The sequence below is a fragment of the Cucurbita maxima genome, unplaced genomic scaffold (genome assembly GCF_002738345.1).
Source record: "Cucurbita maxima cultivar Rimu unplaced genomic scaffold, Cmax_1.0 Cma_Scf00003, whole genome shotgun sequence".
NCBI classification, from domain to species: domain Eukaryota; kingdom Viridiplantae; phylum Streptophyta; class Magnoliopsida; order Cucurbitales; family Cucurbitaceae; genus Cucurbita; species Cucurbita maxima.
Window position 1 is genome coordinate 2,685,601 of NW_019272019.1, and position 21,727 is coordinate 2,707,327.

General features: G+C 35.9%; 5 protein-coding genes across 8 annotated transcripts in view; 4 read left to right on the forward strand and 1 right to left on the reverse strand.

Annotated features, from left to right (window-relative positions):
* Positions 1 to 4,859, forward strand: part of LOC111476833 (ubiquitin carboxyl-terminal hydrolase 14-like) — a 13,018-nt gene extending 8,159 nt beyond the window's left edge. For both annotated transcript variants that reach the window (XM_023120654.1, XM_023120655.1), the window contains 12 exons: positions 136 to 190; positions 273 to 314; positions 601 to 681; positions 1,118 to 1,316; positions 1,387 to 1,444; positions 1,522 to 1,644; positions 1,892 to 1,980; positions 2,072 to 2,161; positions 2,904 to 3,074; positions 3,282 to 3,397; positions 3,533 to 3,671; positions 4,394 to 4,859. In XM_023120654.1, the coding sequence (XP_022976422.1) occupies positions 136 to 190; positions 273 to 314; positions 601 to 681; positions 1,118 to 1,316; positions 1,387 to 1,444; positions 1,522 to 1,644; positions 1,892 to 1,980; positions 2,072 to 2,161; positions 2,904 to 3,074; positions 3,282 to 3,397; positions 3,533 to 3,671; positions 4,394 to 4,572 (1,342 nt within the window). In that variant the 3' untranslated portion in view covers positions 4,573 to 4,859. The remainder of the gene's footprint in view (positions 1 to 135; positions 191 to 272; positions 315 to 600; positions 682 to 1,117; positions 1,317 to 1,386; positions 1,445 to 1,521; positions 1,645 to 1,891; positions 1,981 to 2,071; positions 2,162 to 2,903; positions 3,075 to 3,281; positions 3,398 to 3,532; positions 3,672 to 4,393) is intronic.
* A 1,372-nt stretch (positions 4,860 to 6,231) lies between these two features.
* LOC111476917 (vesicle-associated protein 4-1-like) lies at positions 6,232 to 9,503 on the forward strand. The gene is made up of 7 exons (XM_023120791.1): positions 6,232 to 6,620; positions 6,962 to 7,032; positions 8,134 to 8,215; positions 8,308 to 8,426; positions 8,725 to 8,802; positions 8,877 to 8,999; positions 9,131 to 9,503. Exons 1-7 carry the CDS (start codon positions 6,347 to 6,349, stop codon positions 9,194 to 9,196), a joined length of 813 nt encoding a protein of 270 aa, XP_022976559.1. The 5' UTR covers positions 6,232 to 6,346; the 3' UTR covers positions 9,197 to 9,503.
* Positions 9,504 to 10,074: 571 nt separating this feature from the next.
* LOC111476918 lies at positions 10,075 to 12,204 on the reverse strand. The gene is made up of 2 exons (XM_023120792.1): positions 11,595 to 12,204; positions 10,075 to 10,606 (listed from the first exon to the last, which is right to left on the reverse strand). The coding sequence occupies exons 1-2, from the start codon at positions 12,039 to 12,041 to the stop codon at positions 10,247 to 10,249; spliced, it is 807 nt and encodes a 268-aa protein (XP_022976560.1). The 5' UTR covers positions 12,042 to 12,204; the 3' UTR covers positions 10,075 to 10,246.
* Positions 12,205 to 14,494: 2,290 nt separating this feature from the next.
* On the forward strand, positions 14,495 to 15,456 carry LOC111476954 (dynein light chain LC6, flagellar outer arm). Its single transcript, XM_023120843.1, has 2 exons — positions 14,495 to 14,773; positions 15,141 to 15,456. Exons 1-2 carry the CDS (start codon positions 14,636 to 14,638, stop codon positions 15,333 to 15,335), a joined length of 333 nt encoding a protein of 110 aa, XP_022976611.1. The 5' UTR covers positions 14,495 to 14,635; the 3' UTR covers positions 15,336 to 15,456.
* Positions 15,457 to 16,190: 734 nt separating this feature from the next.
* The window catches only part of LOC111476838 (double-strand break repair protein MRE11), an 8,909-nt gene continuing 3,372 nt past the window's right edge, over positions 16,191 to 21,727 (forward strand). For 2 of the 3 annotated variants that reach the window (XM_023120665.1, XM_023120667.1), the window contains exons 1-18: positions 16,191 to 16,316; positions 16,810 to 16,853; positions 17,343 to 17,478; positions 17,909 to 18,066; positions 18,320 to 18,410; positions 18,634 to 18,753; positions 18,826 to 18,894; positions 18,965 to 19,056; positions 19,214 to 19,316; positions 19,414 to 19,521; positions 19,615 to 19,677; positions 19,754 to 19,825; positions 19,952 to 20,029; positions 20,309 to 20,371; positions 20,457 to 20,517; positions 20,740 to 20,822; positions 21,236 to 21,349; positions 21,557 to 21,634. In XM_023120665.1, the coding sequence (XP_022976433.1) occupies positions 16,837 to 16,853; positions 17,343 to 17,478; positions 17,909 to 18,066; positions 18,320 to 18,410; positions 18,634 to 18,753; positions 18,826 to 18,894; positions 18,965 to 19,056; positions 19,214 to 19,316; positions 19,414 to 19,521; positions 19,615 to 19,677; positions 19,754 to 19,825; positions 19,952 to 20,029; positions 20,309 to 20,371; positions 20,457 to 20,517; positions 20,740 to 20,822; positions 21,236 to 21,349; positions 21,557 to 21,634 (1,506 nt within the window). In that variant the 5' untranslated portion in view covers positions 16,191 to 16,316; positions 16,810 to 16,836. Of the gene's footprint in view, positions 16,317 to 16,809; positions 16,854 to 17,326; positions 17,479 to 17,908; positions 18,067 to 18,319; positions 18,411 to 18,633; positions 18,754 to 18,825; positions 18,895 to 18,964; positions 19,057 to 19,213; positions 19,317 to 19,413; positions 19,522 to 19,614; positions 19,678 to 19,753; positions 19,826 to 19,951; positions 20,030 to 20,308; positions 20,372 to 20,456; positions 20,518 to 20,739; positions 20,823 to 21,235; positions 21,350 to 21,556; positions 21,635 to 21,727 lie in introns of all 3 variants that reach the window. The other variant, XM_023120666.1, reaches the window with a different exon arrangement.

Consider the following 21,727-nt stretch of genomic DNA (forward strand, 5'->3'; position numbering starts at 1 on the left):
GGGGGGGGGGGGGGGGGGGGGGGGGGGGGGGGGGGGGGGGGGGGGGGGGGGGGGGGGGGGGGGGGGGGGGGGGGGGGGGGGGGGGGGGGGGGGGTGGATGATATATTTATACTAGTTATGTTTTTGGTCTTACAGAACAAAGCTGGCACATGGTTTGCTATCTGGAAAATATTCTATTCCTTCACCAGACGTAAGTTGCTAAAGACAAGCAATCCCTCTATATCAATTATTTCTGCTATTAGTTGATTTCCGTTTTCTGATCTGTCCTGCAGAAATTTGAAAAGATGAATTCTTCTTCCTTACCAATAAATGCAGTAAGTTTTGGACAAACTCTTTAATTTCTTTTTTTGTTCTTAAGACCTGAGATTGGATAATGTAATTGCTGAATGATGATACTTACCGCACCTTTTATTTTGCTTTCAATTCCTGGTAAATGTAAACAATTCTTTGTTTTGCATGTTGTTCTTGAGGTTCAAGTAATCAGACTTTCTTTGTTCATTAGTAATTCCTGTTCTTGTACGGCTGGTTCAAACTTTTGGACATATTTGTGAAGCTTTTCTTGTTTGTCTTTCTGTTGCCATTTACGTGGATCAACCATAGAAACAGGAGGGCATACCCCCTCGAATGTTCAAAGCAGTTATTGCCGCAAGCCATCCTGAATTTTCTACGATGAGACAGCAGGTATGTTCACATTGTAAGTTCATTAATTACACTTCATTAGCCTGTTGCAGAAGCCTTGACCTATATTGGATAGTGCTTTAGGGTTGATTCCATGTTGGACAAAATATGTACCACTACCAGCTATTTGTCTATGTCATTAGTATAATGTCTTCAAGTTTGTTTTTGGCTTTGTTATGTTGCTGTTTTACATTATAATATATTTAAAGTTCTCTCAACTATTTCAATCCATTGTTTCCACTTATACTGGATCCAAGGTACTCGGATGTTTAACTTTTCAGGTTTTGACTGTCAAAGATGTTTTCTAAAACTATGGTCTGTGCCTGATGGCCACCGAAGTATCTGTTTTTGTTGAGAAATCCAAATATCTCAGATGTACTAGTTTTGCACAAAAAAACTATTAGTCTATTTTACATAAAAGTGAATGGAATTTTTACAGGATGCCTTGGAATTCTTCCTGCATTTTCTTGACCAAGTTGAGCGACAGAATTCTGGGAGTTCTGGAAGTGATCCTGCAAGAAGCTTCAAATTTGGCATTGAGGATCGTATTGTGTGTTCCTCTGGAAAAGTTGCTTATAACAGACGGCATGATTACATTCTCTCATTGAACATCCCATTACATGAAGCTACTAATAAATGTAAGATGGTTTAGTCATTATTTCTTTATAACGGTCTGACACCAAATGACACCATTGTTTGAAATCTCAGATGAAGTTGAAGCCTTCCAGAAGCTCAAGGCACAGAAGATGTCAGAAGGGAAGGAACTGTAAGTGGGAATCTTCTTTTGCATGTTTTTACCATTTGACATTGATAGTTTGTTACTAAGAATAATGTATTTAGCAGAGGCTCTGATGAAATTATCCGGCCTAGAGTGCCTTTAGAGGCATGCCTTGCAAGCTTTTCATCACCCGAGGAGATTCATGATTTTTACAGCACTGCCTTGCAAACTAAGACTACTGCAACAAAGTAAGCGTTCTTCATTTTTCTCGGATTGCAATAAAATAACATTTTGAAAAATTGGTTTTTCCACTATTTTATTTTGTAGCGTTGTGCATGCAGTACTAGTTACCAAAAGTTTTTAGTTTATGGTCTATGGTAATCGATTTCATTAAGCAGTCCCTTGCAAGTTTTTTTTTTCCCATAATTAAGTGAGGTGTTGCCATGAGCAAAATTGAGTTAGTATTTTCATCTTCCCTGCTCCATATCTCTACAGGACTGCAAGATTAACTTCCTTCCCAGACTACCTGGTATTGCATATGCGCAAATTTATAATGGGGGAAGGCTGGGTGCCTAAAAAACTAGGTATTTCATTGCACCTTTCTTGATTTCTTGTTCTCCCTTGTGTGGTCGTTCTATCTCTTATGTTTTAACTGTCTGATTTTCTATTGCTTAGATGTCTATATTGATGTCCCTGACATCATTGATCTTAGTCAAATGTGTAGTAAAGGACCTCAGACTGGGGAAGAACTTTTGCCCGAGGCTGGTAGGTGGATTCTTCTTGGTATTTCAGTCCTTACTTTCTCACAAATGAATTGGCACTTGCATAAAATTACCGTTCATATGTCGTATTTATTTAATTATGAGTTCATGTTTTAGTCAATTCTTCAATTAATATATATTGTGCACGTATGCGTTTGTGTATTTGCTTCTTGGGTAGGAACACTATTTTCAAATTTGATATTGCACACATTTAACACGGAAATTTCACAGGGAACATGATTGGAGGGGTGTGCTTTCTTCTTTTATATATATGCACGTGTAACTGGGGGAATGGGCAGACATGTTTTAATATAGATAATGAATACAAATTATCAAGATGATTAAAAAAGTAAGGAATAACCGAGTTCATTGAGATATGCGTTTCATAATGGAGTTTTTTGTGCGGATGACTTATTTTGCTCATTTTGTGGGAAACTGACTGTGTTGTGATTTTTGTTGAAGAATTTAGTGTTCTTGTAATATAATTTATTCTATTTGATATTTACATCTGCAGAATATTGCATTTAGAATATAGAATTGTATATCATATCGTACCTATCAATGTAATATATAAATATACGGAAATTTCGAGATGTTTTGATCTTTGTCTCTATCTTGTCAATACTCTATATCATGGAATATAGTGTTGCAACTTCTGCATCTTCTTAAGAATATGAGCTCTCAAAATTGATTGAGCTCACTTTTTGTAATGTGTATTTGAGCCCACTTTTTGTCGTCTCTGTCAGGTCCTGAGGACGAGTTTCAATCAAATAAACCTTTGGCCGACGAGGATATTGTTGCTCAACTTGTGTCAATGGGATTTAACCATCTTCACTGTCAGAAAGCTGCCATTAATACCTCGAACGTTGGAGTTGAAGAGGCCATGAATTGGTTACTTTCTCACATGGATGATCCAGGTATCTTTAAATCATCTTGTCCCGATGTACTTCAAAATTTTCTCCTTGTACTTCCATTTTACTTGTGTCCTTGTGGAACGTTACATGCACAGTTTTAAGGAAAAGTTATGTATGGCTCAAATAGATTCATGTAGTTTTTATTGTTTCAGCGCTTATGTTTTAAGGCGTTATTTGTAAATATTTGTCATTCATGTACTTCTCTTCTAGATATAGATAATCCAATCTCTCAGAAGGCAGAGTTTGTTGTTGACCAAGCAAAAGTTGATATGATGCTTCAATTTGGTTTTCAAGAAGCCATTGCGAAGAAAGCATTAAAGGCATCTGTAAGTACTTCAAAAGTTACACACAGAAAGAACCTCTAAAAGAGGGTGAAGAGAAAAAAAGAGAAAACAACTAAAAGGAAGAAACATGTATAGATCATATATGGGTTTTGATTCTCCTTGCATCTTTGATTGTAGGGTGGTGACATTGAGAAGGCGACAGATTGGATATTTAACAATCCCGAAGCTTCTATATCATCAGAAGCAGACTGTTTTGACGCCACTACATCGAGCACACCAACCAACCTCGATGGTGGGCTACCCGATGGTGGAGAGAGTTAGTTTCTTACTCTTGATAATTATTTTTATTTCGTCTGTGGTTGTGTTCTCCTGATCATATTCTCAGTTTTCTTTCTGGTTTTCAATCATCTTTCTATATCTCACTTTCCAACTTTTCACAATTTCAAAATTTTCAAAATTTCTGGAAACAAAAAATCTGGTGCCATGTTTCCATTTGTATAAATGTGATGATATGCTTCATTGTTTTAAGTTAATTGGAAAAGATATATACTTTGAGTTAACAAGGAATCCTACATTTTTTTCCCTCTTTTCTTTTGTCTCTAAAATTTGTTTCATTCATTTTTTCAATTTCCCCCCCTAAAATGTTGAGCGTTATCGATCTAGAACAATAAATGTAAAACGGTAACTAACATCATTAAATGAGGGCTTTAAATGACTTGTTTTTAGACCAAAGCTGTCTCGTTGATTAAGGTATTGGTGGTCTGGAACAGCCTTGATATAGCCCCTTGCGTTGAAATTTTTGTCCTGTTTAGAGATTTCTGAACAAAATTTTTGTCCTTGCATTCGGTGAATTCAGTTTTTATTTCTAGGTCAATTGCATGATATCCCTCTTTTTCTCGATATGTATTGACGTAATCTTCGACATCTTTACTACTAATCAATTTTCTTCTCGTTGGCTGGTTCGATCCGTTGAATTTTGGTTCAAGATCTGATGCTAGATTAAAATCTGAACTATTGTTTTTTTTTCTTTTTTTTCAGGATATAGACTTATGGGAGTAATAAGCCACATTGGGACTTCGACTCAATGCGGTCACTATGTTGCCCACATCTTTAAAGATGGTAGATGGGTTATTTTCAACGACGACAAGGTCGGGGTTTCGGTTAACCCGCCCAAGGACATGGGATATTTGTATTTCTTTGAAAGGCTCAAAGAGTAGTAGTCCACCAATTTCATTACGAAAATAACTTAAGCAGTTGAGAATTCACCCAAATATTGCACGACCCAAATCGGGTAGAAACAGGATATCGTTCGAGATTCACCAGCTTTGCTGCGATGATCAATTGTATTTCTGGTGGATTTTGTTTTCTTTTTGGAAAAAAAAAAAAAAAAGGGTCGCTTGCTGGGACTTATATTTCATTGCTGTAATTGATGTTATTCAATGTTGGGTGCCCGCCTCCCTCCCTCATCCATCCCACATAAAATTTATATACAATTTCGATGTTATCTTTTTCTTTTTCTTTTTTTAAATTAAAAAAAAATATATGTTATAATAATAATAAAAAACGGGCAACAACTTCCCACCAAACTGCATTAGCCGCAGCCGACCATTTTAATTGCCGTACGAACCGCCATTTCCCTTTCTCTACCTAATTTACCTTCTCATCATTTATTATCTATCTATCAATTACTTCCTTCGCCTACTTCTCTCTCTTTCTTTCCCACGCGCACTCCTCTATTTTATTTCTCTTTTCCTTTTCTTTCTTTTTTTCAAATCATTTTTATTTTTTTTATCCAAAATTTTTAAACCTTCAATAACTATTTTATTACCAAATTTTTTATACATTCTATATATATATATATATATATATATATATATATATATATATATATATATATATATATATATCTACTGATTTTGAGTATAGTAACTCAATACAAATAAAGTTAAAAAGTTCAAAGATGTTTTTATATATTTTTTAAACTTTAGTAATTATATCGATACATACTTATTAATTGAACGACTGACAAAAATAATCAACCTTATATATGCAATTTTCTACTCGTAATTATAGTACAAAACTTTATGTATTATTTCATATCTTATACACTCTTAGACCTTGAATCATAAAATACCACACCTTCCTCCCGAATTATTGTTAATAAAAATAAAAAACTTTAATTTATTTTTAAAAAAATACGTACCAATAATTCAAAATACGACATACTTCATCGATAAAAAAAAAAAAAAAACCCAATATTACTAATTTTGTAGCTTAATATATTTTAAATCTAAAAATAAATCAGTATAGTTATTTTATAGGTAAACTTACTAAGAATAAAACAGTTGACTTCTAATTATGTTTATTAAATACCTAAATTAATCAAAATTAGTTGGGAGTCAAATGCCTGAAATGGCTGGTAGCTTATTATTCTTTCCCTTTTTCAGTTGACGGGCTTTTGTATTTTTGTTTTTATTATTAAAAAAAAAATTAATTAATAAAAAATACTTTTATTAATTTTCATTAGTACTCTTAAAATTTAAAGATATTTTTTTAATTTTTTTAAAAATTTAAAGATATTTTTTAAATTTTTTTAAAAATTTAAAGATATTATTGAAAGTATTTTCGAAAAAAATTAAATTTCACGAATATTTTTAATTAATTTAGTAAAAAAATTAACCGGAAAATGTGCGCGTGTAAATCAAGTACCCTAAAAGCGCGTGGGATAATTATTCCAAACAATTCCATCTCATCTGAAAAAAAATCTTACAACTCAGAGCAGCACGGATTCGTAATAATTGCACGAACGGCCCTTGGGCTGTCAAGACGTATTTTCCGCGTGCCACGTGTCCACCCGCACGGACATCAAAACCAAATTCCGCCGTATTTACATCCGCCTCTCGAATCCGCTCTCCGCCACCGTCGCGTCCATCAAAGAGGAATCGGCGATTTTCAGTTTTGGCCCGGGGAAACTTTAATGTGATAGTGTTAATGACCATGACTGTCGCCGACCGTCACAAGCCTCACGCCGATGTGAAGTTCTTCAGGCTATGTTCGATTTGGCAATCGGGGAATACTTCGTCTTCTTCGTTGTCGACTCAAAACATTCACCATAGTCGAAATGGACCTAAAGATAGAAATTCAACGGCATCCAATAACGTGAAGGCTTCATCGTCTTCCAAGACGGTTTCCTTTGTAGCGAAGTCGCTGTTGCCTCCTCGGCGTAGGCTCCACCTTGATCCTAACAATTCTTTATTCTTTCCTTGTAAGTTTCCGTTGCTGGTGTTTAGTTTTTTGAATTGAATTGGAAGCTCTCCTTGTTTTTGAATTGTATTGTTTAAAATTTGAATTGAAAATTGGATGTTTTCTTCAATCTGGATCATGCGAGCCAAAACTATGCTCGTTTGCTCTTGGATTAGAACATTTTACTTTCTTGAATTGAATCAAATAATCGTTCTAGCCTTTGGTTTTTCCTGCCACCATTTGCGGTCAGTTCATATTTACTTGGAGAGCAGGGAAATTACAAGTTTTGTAAAATTGTACGTAATTATTGTTCAGAATTTGCATTCATCCTGAACTCTGTATTGTTTGATGAATTTTCTGTAGATGAACCCGGGAAGCAGGTAAAGAGCGCCATTAGGATGAAGAATACTAGCAGATCCCATGTAGCTTTCAAGGTATCACTTCAATTTCTTCCATTGCAGTCCTTCTTTCACCGTTTGTTCTTTTAACTATTCTTATATTGATTTCTTACTTTTTAATTCCCAACAAGCCATAACGGAAACATGAATGCATGTGAATCTGTTCTTCTGATGTTCGTTTTGTTCTTTACTTCGAGACGACGACTGTTATCATGCTGATCTTCCATTACCTTTTCCTGAAACTCCATGCATCTTAATAATTGTTCATCTTCTGGGTAATTAATGTTGTTGGGAATTTTATTAAACGATAGTTTCTGGTTTCAGCCATCTAACATTGCTTGCCTCTTAGCATAGTTAGTCCATGGGGTCTATTTGATTTTCTCAATCAGTGTAAAATCTGCATTCAAATTGTTTTCAGCTGAGGAAATCAAGTTTTTCGACCTTTTAATTCGTTAACGACGAGGATTTCGTATCAAATTTCCCTTATTTTGAAATTTTTCAAAGAGTTATTGTGAGATCCCACATAAGTTGGAGATGGAAATGAAACATCTTTTAAAACCTCTCTTTAGCATACACGTTTTAAAAACCTTGAGGGAAAGCCTAGAAGGAAAAGTTTAAAGAGAACGATATTTGATAGCGATAGGTTTGGACTTGGGCTGTTACAAATAGTATTAGAGCCAGACACTGATTGGTGTGTGAGCGAGGACGCCCCAAGGGGGGTGGATTTTGAGACAACGAATGCTAGCAAGGACACTAAGCCCCGAAGGGGGCTCGATAGTGAGATCTCACATTGGTTGGAGATATTCTTTATAAGAGTGTAGAAATCTTCTTAGTAGACGCGTTTTTAAACCTTGAGAGGAAATCTAGAAGGGAAAGCCCAAAGAGGACAATATCTGATAGCGATGAGTTTGGGCTGTTACAGTTATTGCAAGTCTCAACTCATTCAATGATTAGATTATTGAAGTCATCGTATTATCGGTTTAGGTTTGGTTTTCGTAACGTAAATTGATATCGCCTAAAAGGCAGGTAAAGGCTGATGAATTGCATACTTGTTTGAATGTCATTTCAAGCCGATATGAACTGCTTATTTCTCCGAGTATAGATATCATTCTAAATGGTCTCTACATCTTTCTTCAGTTTCAAACTACGGCCCCGAAGAGCTGTTATATGCGGCCTCCTGGTGGCATTCTTGCTCCTGAAGAAATTTTTATTGCTACTGGTAATGTTTCCATTGTCATGATCTCTCTTTTTTGATAATAATGAATATCAACACAAACAAGTATTCATTGTCTTCTTCCATCCTTTTAACAGTCTTCAGATTCGTGGAGCACCCCGAGAACAATGAAAAGCCAAAGGACCATAAGAGCAAAATTAAGTTTAAGATTATGAGCCTTAAAGTGAAAGGTGGAACAGAATACGCACCCGAGCTGGTGAGTCTCTCTATGCTGTTTCGAGCTTTGTTAAACTTAAACCTCTCTGGTTCTCTGATATGAAAGATAAGCCAATGTCTATTGCCATCTAATCATTGTACTAGTTTGTAATGGACATTTTCTACGGTGGTAGCCGCTGAAATAAGCTAATAAGTTTGTTTAATCGTTATTCGAAGTTGTACGGAGTCGATTCAGTTCACGTTTGTGTTTGACCACTGAAGGATACATTGTGAAAGTTAGAATTTAGTTGTCTAACTTTTTGATATTGGCATGTATTTATGTTCTGCAACATTTTCAGTTTGATGAACAGAAGGACCAAGTAATAGTTGAGCGGATTTTGCGGGTCATATTCGTAGATCCAGAGCGACCTAGTGCAGTAAGTAAATCAATGAACACAAGTCTTGTTCTTGGGAGAGGAGGGTCCAATTTAACTGCATTTTGATATTTTAGGCTCTCGAAAGACTGAAACGTCAATTGGCCGAAGCCGAGGCTGCACTTGAAGCACGCAAGAAACCTCCAGCAGAATCAGGTCCTCAGGTTGTTGGTGGTGAAGGTCTTGTGATAGATGAATGGGTACGTACGATGATCTTGACCTGACCTGACAGTGCATTTTCGATTCGATATTCATGTTATCAATGTTGAGTTCATCTGATATTCCTATACTAATCTTATAATCCTCTGGATTTCAATTTTGGATCGAACAGAAAGAACGGAGGGAGAAGTACCTCGCTCGTCAACAAGTCGGCACAGTAGACTCGGTGTTGAGTTAGATTTAACTGTTGCTCTACACTCTTTTCAATGGTAAATCTGTACAGGTATTATCATCATCTTCAAGCTCTGGATATCTGGAAGATGGAAGGAGTTTTTAGTTGGAAAGTTCTGACTGAGCGAAAAATAATCCGATGTCGATGTCATTACTAACGTGAAGAACTTGATTGATCGAAAGTCGAATGCTGCTTATTGTATATAATGAATTTTGCTTGTAAAAATAAATGTACTACTGCTTATGATCATAAGATATATATGTGTGTGTGTGGTTTCATGATTGGAATTGGATTATAAATCCTTTTGGATCCATTAGATATGTAATATTGTGTTTCAAAAAATTCAATAATTTTGAGGTTAAAATTAGGTGTTGTTATTTTGATAATCATTTTTTTTTTATTTTTAAAAATTAAGCTTATAAACGCCACTTTCCATCTTCAAAGGAGTCTTTTACAAAGAAAATAAAATATATTATAAATCAAATTACAAAAAATATTAAAATAAATATTTAAAATATATTTTATAATTAATATATTCTCCAAATATTATATAACATTCTATTAAAAACAAAAATAAGTTGGTAGAATTTTTTTTTTCAAATTTGTTTAATTTTTTAAAAATAGTGTTTATACTTAATTTTCTTAAAATAATAAATATATACCTTTATCATATGAAGGCAAATTAAAGTTTTAATGTTAATTTAAATCCTAGCAATAAAAAAACAATAATAATATTTCTCTGAGTTTAAAATATATGTGTATATATATATATATATATATATATATTATGTTATCCAGTCTCCAATCTCCGACATAAAAATACCACATTTTAAATATAAAATATAATAGGAAAAATAGAAATGAAATAATAATAAATAAAAAAAATCACAACCAAAAGTCATAAAACTATTGAAAGAAATAAAGAGATTGAACGACAAATCCTACCAAATAGTTAACGGAGTTAACACATCCTGTACATAAATCGTGGTCGGAATCAAAATCGGCCGCCTGATGAGCTCCGAGGAAGTCGATATACAGTCGAATCTCGGCCGAATTTCATATATCTTCCGGCAATTCAAAGCTCTGAAACCCGAAAATATGATGCGAATTGTTCTGAACGAAGACGGCGACGACGCATTTGGAGCCCTCGAAGCCTTCCCAGAGAGTGAGGGTGAGGCTGCCGGAGACGGTTTTTTTGGCGGAGGTGTCTTTGACGGAGCAGAACTTTTCGAGCCTTCTGACGACGAAATCGTTGGCTAGAACTCGGCCTTTGTTTTCGCCGGCTAGGCAATCGGTGATCAGTCCGCTCTCGTACAGCGCCACCATCACGTCGGCACCGTCGCTGTCCACCTTCGTCCTCAATGTTCCGGTTAGTGTCACTTCCAGGCTGTCCGTCGTTGGCCTCTGGAACGTCCCCTGCGGAATTGTTACCAATGGCTTCAGAAAATATTATATGAACCAATACCAACTAATATTGTAATATAAATTAATAATAATTGAATGAAAAATATTTATGTTATAAATTTTGTATAATTATTATTTTATATTACCATAAAATATATAAAATACTATATTATATAATGTAGCGATACAAATCACTACCAGCTATATTGTTGTCTAGGCCCATGCCTTGATTCCTATGATTCCATTTGTAACCGTCCCCTATGATTCCATTTGTAACCGTCCCCTATGATTCCATTTGTAACCGTCCAGGCCCATTCCTATGATTCCATTTGTAACCGTGACGGCCCATTCCTATGATCCCATTCGTATCTATTCAGGCCCATGCCTATGATCCCATTTGTATCCGTTCAGGCCCATGGCTCTAATACCTTTTAATACCATTTGGAGCAGCCCAAACTTATTTGTTTTAACCCGTTACATATCATCATTAGTCTCATAGGTTTAAAACGTTAAAAACCGTGATGAAAATATTAAAAACTATGAGGCTGTGGATATCCACAGTTGACAGATATTGTCGTTGATTTTAAAATATTTAAAATCATGAGGGAGGCGATATATAAAGTTAAAACAAACAATATGACTAGTAATGGACTTAAATTGTTACATGTTACAAATATAGGGGCAGACACTAGTAAGTGTGCCAGCTGGATGTTAGACGGCTGAGATAGATTGGACTATAATATCAAAACAAAAAAGGTGTGGAAACATCTCAATAATAGTAGACCCCTTTTAAAACCCTGTTAGCCGACAACATCTACTAGTTTGAGATTGTTACATACATATATTTTATATTTTAGATTAACAAAAAAATAATAATAATAATAATAATAATAATAATTAAAGTTTTTATCTATACGTATCAAATAAAATATTGAGTTAACAGATTAATTAAATAATTTTAAAAAATTAGAAAAAAGAAAAAGAAAAAGAAAAGAATTACCTGAAAAGCGGGAGAGGGGAATATAGGAGCATCTTTAATCATAGCAAGCAAACTAGCCTCATCGGTGGCGACAGCCTGTTTCCGGCCTTGAACCACCACCTGAGGAGTAAACATCGTATCCAACCCTAACGCCTCCACATAAGCCTTTTGCCGGACCGTCCACTGGCTATGTCCAAACGGATCCTTCCAGCCCATATAATCCCAGTAATCCACATGGTAAGCCAGAACCAGCACCGGCGCCTCCAATTCGAAATCTCCTCTCCCCAATCTCGATATCAGAACTTCCGCCTCCGGCGACGTCGCACACCCCTGCGACGAGAATAGTTCCACCACGACGCCGCCGCTGCGCCCCTGCTCCTCCGCCGTCCCTCTGTCGTTAGGGTCTGGCGTGGCGCCGTTGTTGTCGCCGCCGCCCTTGCCGAAGCATGTGAAGAGGCAGCGGACCATGGTGGCTGAGGGATTTCGCGGTGGGGAGAGGGAGAGGGAGAGGGAAAAGGGGATGTGTTTCTAGAGAGAGATGTAGGGGAAATGGAAGGGATGATTTGTATTCGATTTATTACAGAGCTTTTCTCAACCATTTTGGTGGTCCCGCGGAAATGGCGGCGAAGAACGTGCTGTGACAACTAGGGAATAAAAGGATTTCACAACAATTTTTTTTTTTTAATTCAAATTAAATATTTATTTTCATTTAAATAATATATATATATATATTTTTTTTTTTAATTTCACCTTTAGCCAGTAGGTTAGTGTTAGTTGGGCGGGAGGCGATTGCGTTACCGGCACGGATGTGTCGGTGACAAACCGACGCATTGTGTCATAATCTGATTTGGTCGGACTTTTAAATCCCTGCGAATATCACAGCCTTAAATTAATAGCTCACCTGTTTATATTTGCTTTTAAAAACTATAAATTTAGATTTGTTTTTCTTTAATGGAAAATGGAAATTCAAAATGAGAGAATATAATAATTAGAGCTATGTTCAAGTTTAGCATTCCAAACCATGACTCTAATATCATGTTATGATACTGTGTTATGAATCACGACTCTTTCATAATGGTATAATATTATCCACTTTGAGTCTAATCTCTCATGACTTTGTTTTGGGCTTCTTAAAAGATCTCATGCCAATGAAGATAGCATTCCTCGCTTATAAATCCATGGTCTTCCACTAAATTAACCAATGTAGGACTCACTCACAATGCATCCACTTACATTGGTTACCATTGATAGTCGTTAGTGGAGAGTCTCACATCGATTAATTAAAAGGATGGTCATGAATTTATAAGTAAGGAATACATTTCATTATTACGAGGTATTTTGGGGAAACCTCAAGAACTTAGGTTCAAAGTAGACAATATCATACTATTGTGGGTTCGTGTTCGTGATTCGTAATAGTTACAAAAGTCAAATATTTTAAATATCCATAATAATCTTACCAATAGGGTAATGTTGCAGTCCAATTTTCGGGTTGTTCCGGTTAACTCGATGAATAGAATATTAACCCACCGACTGGTTTGAAGGCCTAATCGGAGTGAATCGGGGCAGGGATTGGACTGCTGAAGGGCTCAGTTCAGTAGCGCGGGCTACGATTTGTGGGCCGATTGATTCTTTGTTGAAGGACTAACCATAGCTTCTCCACAGCGGGCTTCGGAAATCATGGAACCGGGCCGCAAGGGTGCGTGGGAGCTCTCCGGGCTCTACGGTGGTGGGATTTTCTCGGCCTAGTCTGTACCATTTGACGTTCGGAGTGGGACGTGTTGGAATCTCATTGAAAGCCCTCATTACATATCCACATATTGTAGTGTGATTCCATTCACCAATATTCACCCATACAAACCACATTATGCCACCTTTTTTCTTGTCCATTGCGACCTATAATGGGTGAGCGTTTTTGTTACAGCCAAAACTCATATTTAGTAGATATTATTTGCTTTAGTTCGTTATGTATCACTGTCAGCTTTACAATTTTTTAAATGCGAAATAGAAGTTTCCACACTCTTATAAGAAATGTTTCGTTCTACTCTCCAACTGATGTGGGATTTCACAGTTCACCTCCTTAGAGCCAGCGTCCTCAATGGCACATTGCTCGATGTCTGACTATAATACCATTTGTAACAGTCCAAACCCACCGTTGGTAGATATTGTCTACATTGGTCTGTTACGTATTAGGGAGATATATTCACACCCTTATAAGGAATGTTTCATTCTGCTCTCCAATCGATGTGGGATCTCACAATCCATCTCACTTGTGGGCTCAATATTCTCGCTGGCACACTACTCGCTATCTGCCCTAATATCATTTGTAACAGCCCAAATCCATCGCTAACAGATTTCGTTATCCTCCCAACGATGTGGGATCTCACAATTCATCCCTCCTTGGGGGCCAGTGTTCTCGCTGGCACACCGCTCACTATCTGACTCTAATACCATTTGTAACAACCAAAACCCACCGTTAGCCGATATTGTTCACTTTGGCACGTTATGTATCATCGTCAGCCTCACAATTTTTAAAATATGTCTACTAGGAAGAAGCTTCCACACCCTTATAAAAATGAATGCTTCAAAAATAACACCATGACGTTATTATTAGGTATAGTCAATCATGAGGCACTCTGTCGTCTCCACTTGTCAATACGCTTTGATCGAAAAAGTATATCAAACTAATGAGAGTAGCTCGAGATGCCATTGAATGATTCAACATATAAAGTTGAGTCTTATTCAACTCAGCCATCATTAACCATAGCTAACCATTAATTGACACGTGGGCACTTACAAATTACTAATTTGGTCGAATCTTATCTAAATGGATTTGACCTATAAGTTTTTGGATTTAGTGTTGATGTAACCTATTTGGGTATCAAAATGAAGGAATTGGTATCATTCTACCAAGACCCACTAGTGACCACATAGGGAGGGTCTGGACATGGGTGAGCCACACACCAGCCAAACTTTATCCTAAGCTTCTATATAACTAAACCTGCTTCCTTCCCCCTCCGCTCACATCCGCCATTTCCCCGCCGCCAACTCCGCCGGTGGCAGCCATGTTAGAAGGCAAAGCAGTCATCGGAGAGACGGATATGTTGCAGGCCATGCAACAGAACGCTCTGGACCTTGCGGCTAAGGCCCTTGACAGTTTTGATGTCACTGAACCCACTGACATTGCCCGTTTCATTAAAAAGGTAAAATTTAGGCTCGTTAGATATGAAAATGTTTTAGTTTTATGACTTGTTTTCAAAGTAAATGGTCTATGTTAGTAATAACTCCCGTAAATCGAACTGAGCTGATGTTACAATCAGCCAAGTCCCAATAGCTATAATCTCAAGCTCAGTACTAATACATATTGTCTGTTTTGATTCATTACGTATCGTTGTTAGGCTCACGATTTTTAAAACGAGTCTATTTGAGAGAGGTTTTCATATCTTTATAACAAATGTTTTGTTTCCATTTTCAATCGACGTGGAATCTTACCGTCACGATAGTTATTTTTTAATAGTAAAAATTTAAAATCGAGATAGATATATAACGAGTCAATTGAAAATTGAGCAGGAATTTGACGGGATGTATGGTGGAGGATGGCAATGCATAGTGGGAACGGATTTTGGGTCATTTGTGACACATTGTTGCGGATGCTTCATCTATTTTTGTGTTGGAAGCCTTGCAGTTTTGCTGTTCAAAGGCTCTTCTGGCTCTGAAAAACCTAACCCAACTCAATTTTCTATTTTGGAGACGATCAAGGGATGATCAGATGTTGGTAGAATTCGTGATTTTGAAATGGATAAAATCGTTTGTGATCATACGTTTAATTCTTTAAAGTTGATTTTATGATGGAAAAATTACGTTAAATCGACTTTGAATTATTAAATATATGTTTTTTTAATCATTTCAAAATCTCTTCTAAACATGCTGGTAAATTCTCGCATGATCGAAGTCAAGAAACATAACTGTGTTTTAGTGGGTTTTTGTTTTATATATGTATATGGACCATCTTAATGCTAATATATACGTATACTTTTGTTAGTACGATTTCAATGGAATTTCGTACATTATAGTTCAATTTAAACCCATTTCTCGAAATCAAATGGTTCAGTCACCGAGCATGGGATACCCAATAGATTTGCCACTTCATTTTCATCTCGATCTAAACGTTAAAGAATACCCTTTATAATATGGGTTTTCGAGAGTTTAATCAAAAGCTCGATCTCGATAGTCACGACAATCAAGATCAACGTTTATATTCCATGAAATCTTATAATTAAAAATAACGTGTTACATATCTTGTTACCACAATTAAATTATAGGTTTAGTTTATAAATTTTAAAATTTGAGATTATATATTTCACGAGCTTAAAAAACTATAAATTTAACTAGTAAAAGAATTTATAACTCTAGTAAATTAAAAAATATATATATATATTTAATACATCATTATTTTTATTTTTATTTTTATATTTTTATATATTTTTTTTAGGATTTATTAAATACAAAATTAAATTTATTAAACATTTTTTTAAACTTAAAAAAACCTCAATTGAACCATTATTAAAATATTGCTAATAAGGACAACATTTCATTCCAATTTAAAATTTACCCCACGCCCCGTCCATTGCTTCAAAAATTCCCCGCCACGCCACACTTCACCGCTTTGACCTCATTCTTCTGCATTTCCATGTCTGAAGGTTCGCTCTGCTAGCTCCATAGCTCGTCTGATCGCCATAACCACAGGTATTCAAACTTCGTTTCGCCTGTTTCTGGATTCCACTTTGCTGTTTCGCTTCAGTGAAAATGCGGGTTGAATAAGAATTCTCTGTTTATTACGCGAAATTAATCACAAACACCTTGTGGAGAGTCGGTTTTATATCCATTCTCTCCATCTCACGCTTACGAGTTTTGTTCTCTTATTGATTAGCTTAGTTTTAGGTCGTGTAAAGTGCTTACCCTTTTCTTGATCAACTTTGAATGTTTGCGCTTAAAACCCTGTTTAGGGTTTAAGATTATGAAATTGGAAATTTTAGCGGAATATACATTTTATCGTTCACAGTATCGCTTTAAACTTCGTGTTAGTTCATTACTTCGTTTTGGGAATGATGGGAGATATTGAAGAAATGGACGTTTAACTCATATATTGTGGATAGCTGGAAGTGCTCATGTTCAGAAACTTGTAACTTGATATTGGGATTCAGATTAACGCCGTTCATAACGTTTTCTTATAACGTAGGTTCAAGGAAGTCCAAGGGTTATTGCAATGGGACATATATCTCGGTAATCGGTTTCTTTTCTCCTTATTTTAAGGTCTTTTTTTAATTTTTTTTCATTTAAAAATGGAGTGCTAGAAATCAAATTTGTGAGCCAGGCCAAGAATTTTGTAGTTGACTGCATATTTGGGTATCTTTTTGGAAAGGTTGGATTGTGAGAAGTAGACGTATTTTTGTATTTGCTTCTAGGGGAGAGGAGGCGTTGTGGACGTGGTGTTGTTTTGTAGCTTCTAGTTTTATGCACTTTTTTAAAAAATTCTTTGCAGAGAGCATTCATATGTTAGTTGATCAATCTCGACTTCCATAGACTTAAGTTCAAGGGAAAGGCCAATCTTCCTCTCGACTTGTTAATTAAACTTCCTACTCAGATTTTTATTTATATCAAGAGATTTTTATGTGCATGCTAAAAGAACATCTATGATTAAATCAGCATTTTTTTTTTTTTTTTTTTGTACTATTTCCAATTTTTTTTGAATTTAGAATGACAATTTATTAGGGAGGAGATGAAAAATACACTTCGAATACTTGTCGCAACAGATTGCCATCTGGGTTATTTGGAGAAGGATGAAATACGGCGGCATGATTCATTCCAGGCATTTGAAGAGATATGCTCAATTGCAGAACAAAAGCAGGTGATGGGGAGTGTTATTATTCCCGTGTTCCGATTTCTCTTAGATGCTCGTTCGCATGGCCTGTAATGTATTTTGGTCACATTAGTCCTTCAGGGATGAGTTGAGGAACTTGATCAAAATGACTTTAATTTGTTCTATTAGTATTTTTGTTGTAAAACTGATAAATTATTTCAAATGATTTGCTTCTCTCGTCTGGGCAGAAGCAGAGAGGAACTGCATTCATAATTATTCCCTTCAATTCAAAACCATGGAAACTATTGCAATATTACTTCTTGAGTTCTCTTTAGTTGATGGTTCTCATCTTCAGCTCTAATTAAAAAGAGGTCGCAGAAATAACATATCATTTATTGTTACTTCAAATCATATGCTGGATTTTTTTTATTCTTTAGACCTGTCGAGTGCATCCTGACTGGCAATTGTTTCCATTCAGGTGGATTTTTTACTTCTTGGCGGTGACCTTTTCCATGAGAACAAGCCATCACGATCAACATTAGTGAAGGCAATTGAGATCCTGCGTCATCATTGTCTTAATGATAAACCTGTGCATTTCCAAGTTGTTAGCGACCAAACCATCAATTTTCCAAACACGTAATGTCTTATACATGCATTCAAAATGCTTCTTCATGCAAATCTGTATCTTCTTATTCTTCATGCTTTTTTATCAACCTTAGAATTTTGCACTTGGAGTTGCTTCACTAACTTCTTAATTCTCATTACCTCTCTCAATGTGAGACTGATTTTGTACTTCTATCTTGCTTTGAATCTTCAGCATTAGTTTCATATTGTCAAGATGTTTGTTTCCAAAGGTTTTCGTTGTTCATTACATTCTTGTGTTGAACAGATTTGGTCACGTCAACTATGAAGATCCTCATTTTAATGTTGGTTTGCCAGTATTCAGTATTCATGGAAACCATGATGATCCTGCTGGAGTGGTATGAATATTACTGTAGACGGATGTCTTTTATTATGATAATTTTGCAGTCAACACTTCGACCACACCAGCACAGTTTTTTTTTTACCCGGTTGGGTCCTGGTTTTGGTTTACAGGGTCTAACAAGTAATATATTCTACTTAGCTGTTCTTCTGTGTGCCCTATTGGTCATACATTTGATCGTGGTTTACATATCTTCACATCTATCTATTATTGGTGGATAGGACAACCTTTCTGCTGTTGATATTCTCTCTGCATGCAATCTTGTGAACTACTTCGGGAAAATGGTTCTTGGTGGTTCTGGTGTTGGTCAGATCACCATCTGCCCCATTCTTATCAAAAAGGTTGGTTGGTGGGTAGTTGCTATGCAATTAAGGCAGTATACTTAATAATCTGAGTGTGCTATAAGTTTTCAGGGTTCAACATCCGTGGCTCTTTATGGTCTTGGAAATATTAGAGATGAAAGACTGAACAGGATGTTCCAGGTATTTTATGTTGAAATCAACCTTTGAATTCCCGAGTGTTTATGATACTCACATTTATTTTACTTCTCAGACACCACATGCTGTTCAGTGGATGCGGCCTGAAGCGCAGGAAGGCTGTCAAGTGACAGACTGGTTCAACATCCTGGTACTTCATCAAAACAGGTTACATAGTTTATGGCTATTAGCTACATTTGAGGAAAATTTAGTTTCCGCATTTAACAATATCTTCTATTGACATCATGTGTGATGGACTATTCCTACTGTGATGCCAGTTTGGTGAATTTAAAATTAATCCGACGGAAATTACTTTGGCCTGCAGAGTAAAGGCAAATCCTAAAAATGCAATAAATGAGCATTTTTTACCTCGCTTCTTGGACTTCATTGTCTGGGGACATGAACACGAATGTTTGGTTGACCCTCTGGTATCATTGCTATCTCTCTCTCTCTCCAAAGGAAGAAACACTATAGGACAATCTTCGGGATAGTTCATCAAATTGAATGCCTGCTATTTCTTTCCAGGAAGTTCCTGGGATGGGATTTCACATCACACAACCAGGTTCCTCAGTCGCGACATCATTGATTGATGGTGAATCAAAGCCAAAGCATGTTCTTTTGTTGGAAATTAAGGTTGTCTTTGTCAAAATGTTTTTGCATGTATGCATGGAAGCTGCAATGTATTTAGACCTGCGTGTTCTTAATCATGGATCATCATATACTTAGGGTAATCAATATCGGCCAACCAAGATACCTTTGACTTCAGTAAGGCCATTTGAATACACAGAGGTAATGTTAGATGTGGTTTTTGTTTGATGTTCATCAATGCTAACCGATGACTGATTAATTAAATTTTCTGACGCAGATTGTATTGAAGGATGAGTCTGACATCGACTCTAATGATCAGAACTCAATTATCGAACACTTGGACAAAGTGGTATGTAAAATTTGTTCAAATAGTGTGGAAATATTTTCCTTGTTTTCCCATTTTGTTTTATTGGTTTTTTTTTTTGTAGTGTGGTAACCAGAGTGCATGAATTACATACTTCACAGTGTTTTTCAGGTTCAAAGTTTGATTGAGAAATCTAGCAAAAGGGCTGTAAACAAATCAGAGCTCAAGCTTCCATTAGTCCGCCTAAAGGTAACCATGTATGCTGTTCTGCAGCTCTTGAAAGTTCTTTCTACGTCTTTTCTTTCTTGCATCTCTCTAGCTTAATTCATAAGGTTAACTGCATCTTTTTGGGTCATTTAGAACATAACTCAACATCTTAAATGTTTACTGTTTTATTATTCTAAGCTCACTTTTCTGCATTTTTATCATTTTCTCTTTCTCCCGAAATCTAGTCAATTCAATGCCGACTTCTTATTCTGAATAATGAAATCCTATGCGTATGGATCATGAACTTTTTTAATTTGGCAGGTGGATTACTCTGGGTTTATGACAATAAATCCTCAAAGATTTGGTCAGAAATATGTTGGGAAGGTAGTGTCTTACTGGAATCCTGGATTGGGAAGCTGTATTCATTTTTCAATATTGTGCTAGAACAATTTAACATATTTATTTTCAGGTAGCAAATCCTCAAGACATCCTTATATTCTCAAAAGCTTCAAGGAAAGGTCGCAGTGATGGTGATTAATTGCTAGCCTTTTGCCTTTGGGATTGGGTGGGGGGTCGGGGGAGGGTGGTGTTTGTTGGTATTGGAGATTTCTTAATGTCACATCTCATGCCTAGTGGTTAACTTATTTATTTATTTATTATTATTCGGAATTGACTAAACCAAAGTCCCCACTAGTTGTTGCTTCATAGTTTTGTGTGCTCTGTAACTTCTTTCCTTTCTTTCTTTTGCATAGTGAAAATTGATGACTCAGAAAGGCTTCGTCCAGAAGAACTAAACCAACAAAACATAGAAGCCTTAGTTGCAGAAAATAATCTGGTATAAACAATTATTTTTTCGTTCCTTTTTTTTTTTTTTGGGTACTGTTTCATCAATTATATCGAATTTACAGAGCTGCTTCTATATGGGTTACTGTGTAATATTTCTTTATTTCCTAGGAATCATAATTTACCGAGAGTAACTTTCACATGAATTAGACCATAAATAGGGTCACAAGATGCGTTATTGACAATATTACATTTTTGGGTTATTTTATCCTATGGACCATTTTTTTTTTTTTTTTTTTTTGGTCCTTAATATTACATCGTTTTTTTTCTCTCTAGAATTTAAGAGTTGGGTATTCAAAATCATAAATATGAGCACTTGCAAATGATATTACGATTCTTGACAGATTATTTATCTGCAATTTAATGCCCTTTTTGTTGTGGCTATGGCCATATTCAATCATTCAGAAAATGGAGATCCTTCCTGTCAATGATTTGGATGTTGCGTTGCACAATTTTGTAAATAAAGATGACAAAATGGCATTTTATTCCTGCGTGCAATACAATCTTGAAGAAACACGAGTAAGTACTTCAAGTTATCCTCCATCGTCACTACTAAGTGTGGATCCTCTTGTTTGATATATTCTATGTACTTTCAAGTTTAAAAGTTTTTATTTGTGATAATAACTTGCAAATGGATTAGAAATTCTTTTAGTATATTCTTTTTCTACTAAATATATTTCCTTTATATTCTCAGTGCTAATAATTCTTAAATTTCTCTCGTCGTAGAGTAAAATTTCTCAAGATGCAGATCCTTTGAAGTTTGAAGAAGAAGATTTAATTCTTAAAGTTGGGGAGTGCTTGGAGGAAAGTCCCTCTCTCTCTCTCTCTCTCTCTCTCTCTCTCTCTCTCTCTCTCTCACACACACACACACACACACACACACACACACACACACAC

What these genes read in the sequence shown, in the direction of transcription:
- LOC111476954 (XM_023120843.1), top strand. Translation starts at nt 14,636, where the DNA reads ATGTTAGAAGGCAAAGCAGTCATCGGAGAGACGGATATGTTGCAGGCC. An exon ending in TTGCCCGTTTCATTAAAAAG is followed by an intron (nt 14,774 to 15,140) that starts GTAAAATTTAGG and finishes AAAATTGAGCAG; the next exon opens with GAATTTGACGGGATGTATGG.
- LOC111476918 (XM_023120792.1), bottom strand. Translation starts at nt 12,041, where the DNA reads ATGGTCCGCTGCCTCTTCACATGCTTCGGCAAGGGCGGCGGCGACAAC. An exon ending in TCCCCTCTCCCGCTTTTCAG is followed by an intron (nt 10,607 to 11,594) that starts GTAATTCTTTTC and finishes ACAATTCCGCAG; the next exon opens with GGGACGTTCCAGAGGCCAAC.
- LOC111476917 (XM_023120791.1), top strand. Translation starts at nt 6,347, where the DNA reads ATGACCATGACTGTCGCCGACCGTCACAAGCCTCACGCCGATGTGAAG. An exon ending in CAATTCTTTATTCTTTCCTT is followed by an intron (nt 6,621 to 6,961) that starts GTAAGTTTCCGT and finishes AATTTTCTGTAG; the next exon opens with ATGAACCCGGGAAGCAGGTA. An exon ending in AGAAATTTTTATTGCTACTG is followed by an intron (nt 8,216 to 8,307) that starts GTAATGTTTCCA and finishes TCCTTTTAACAG; the next exon opens with TCTTCAGATTCGTGGAGCAC.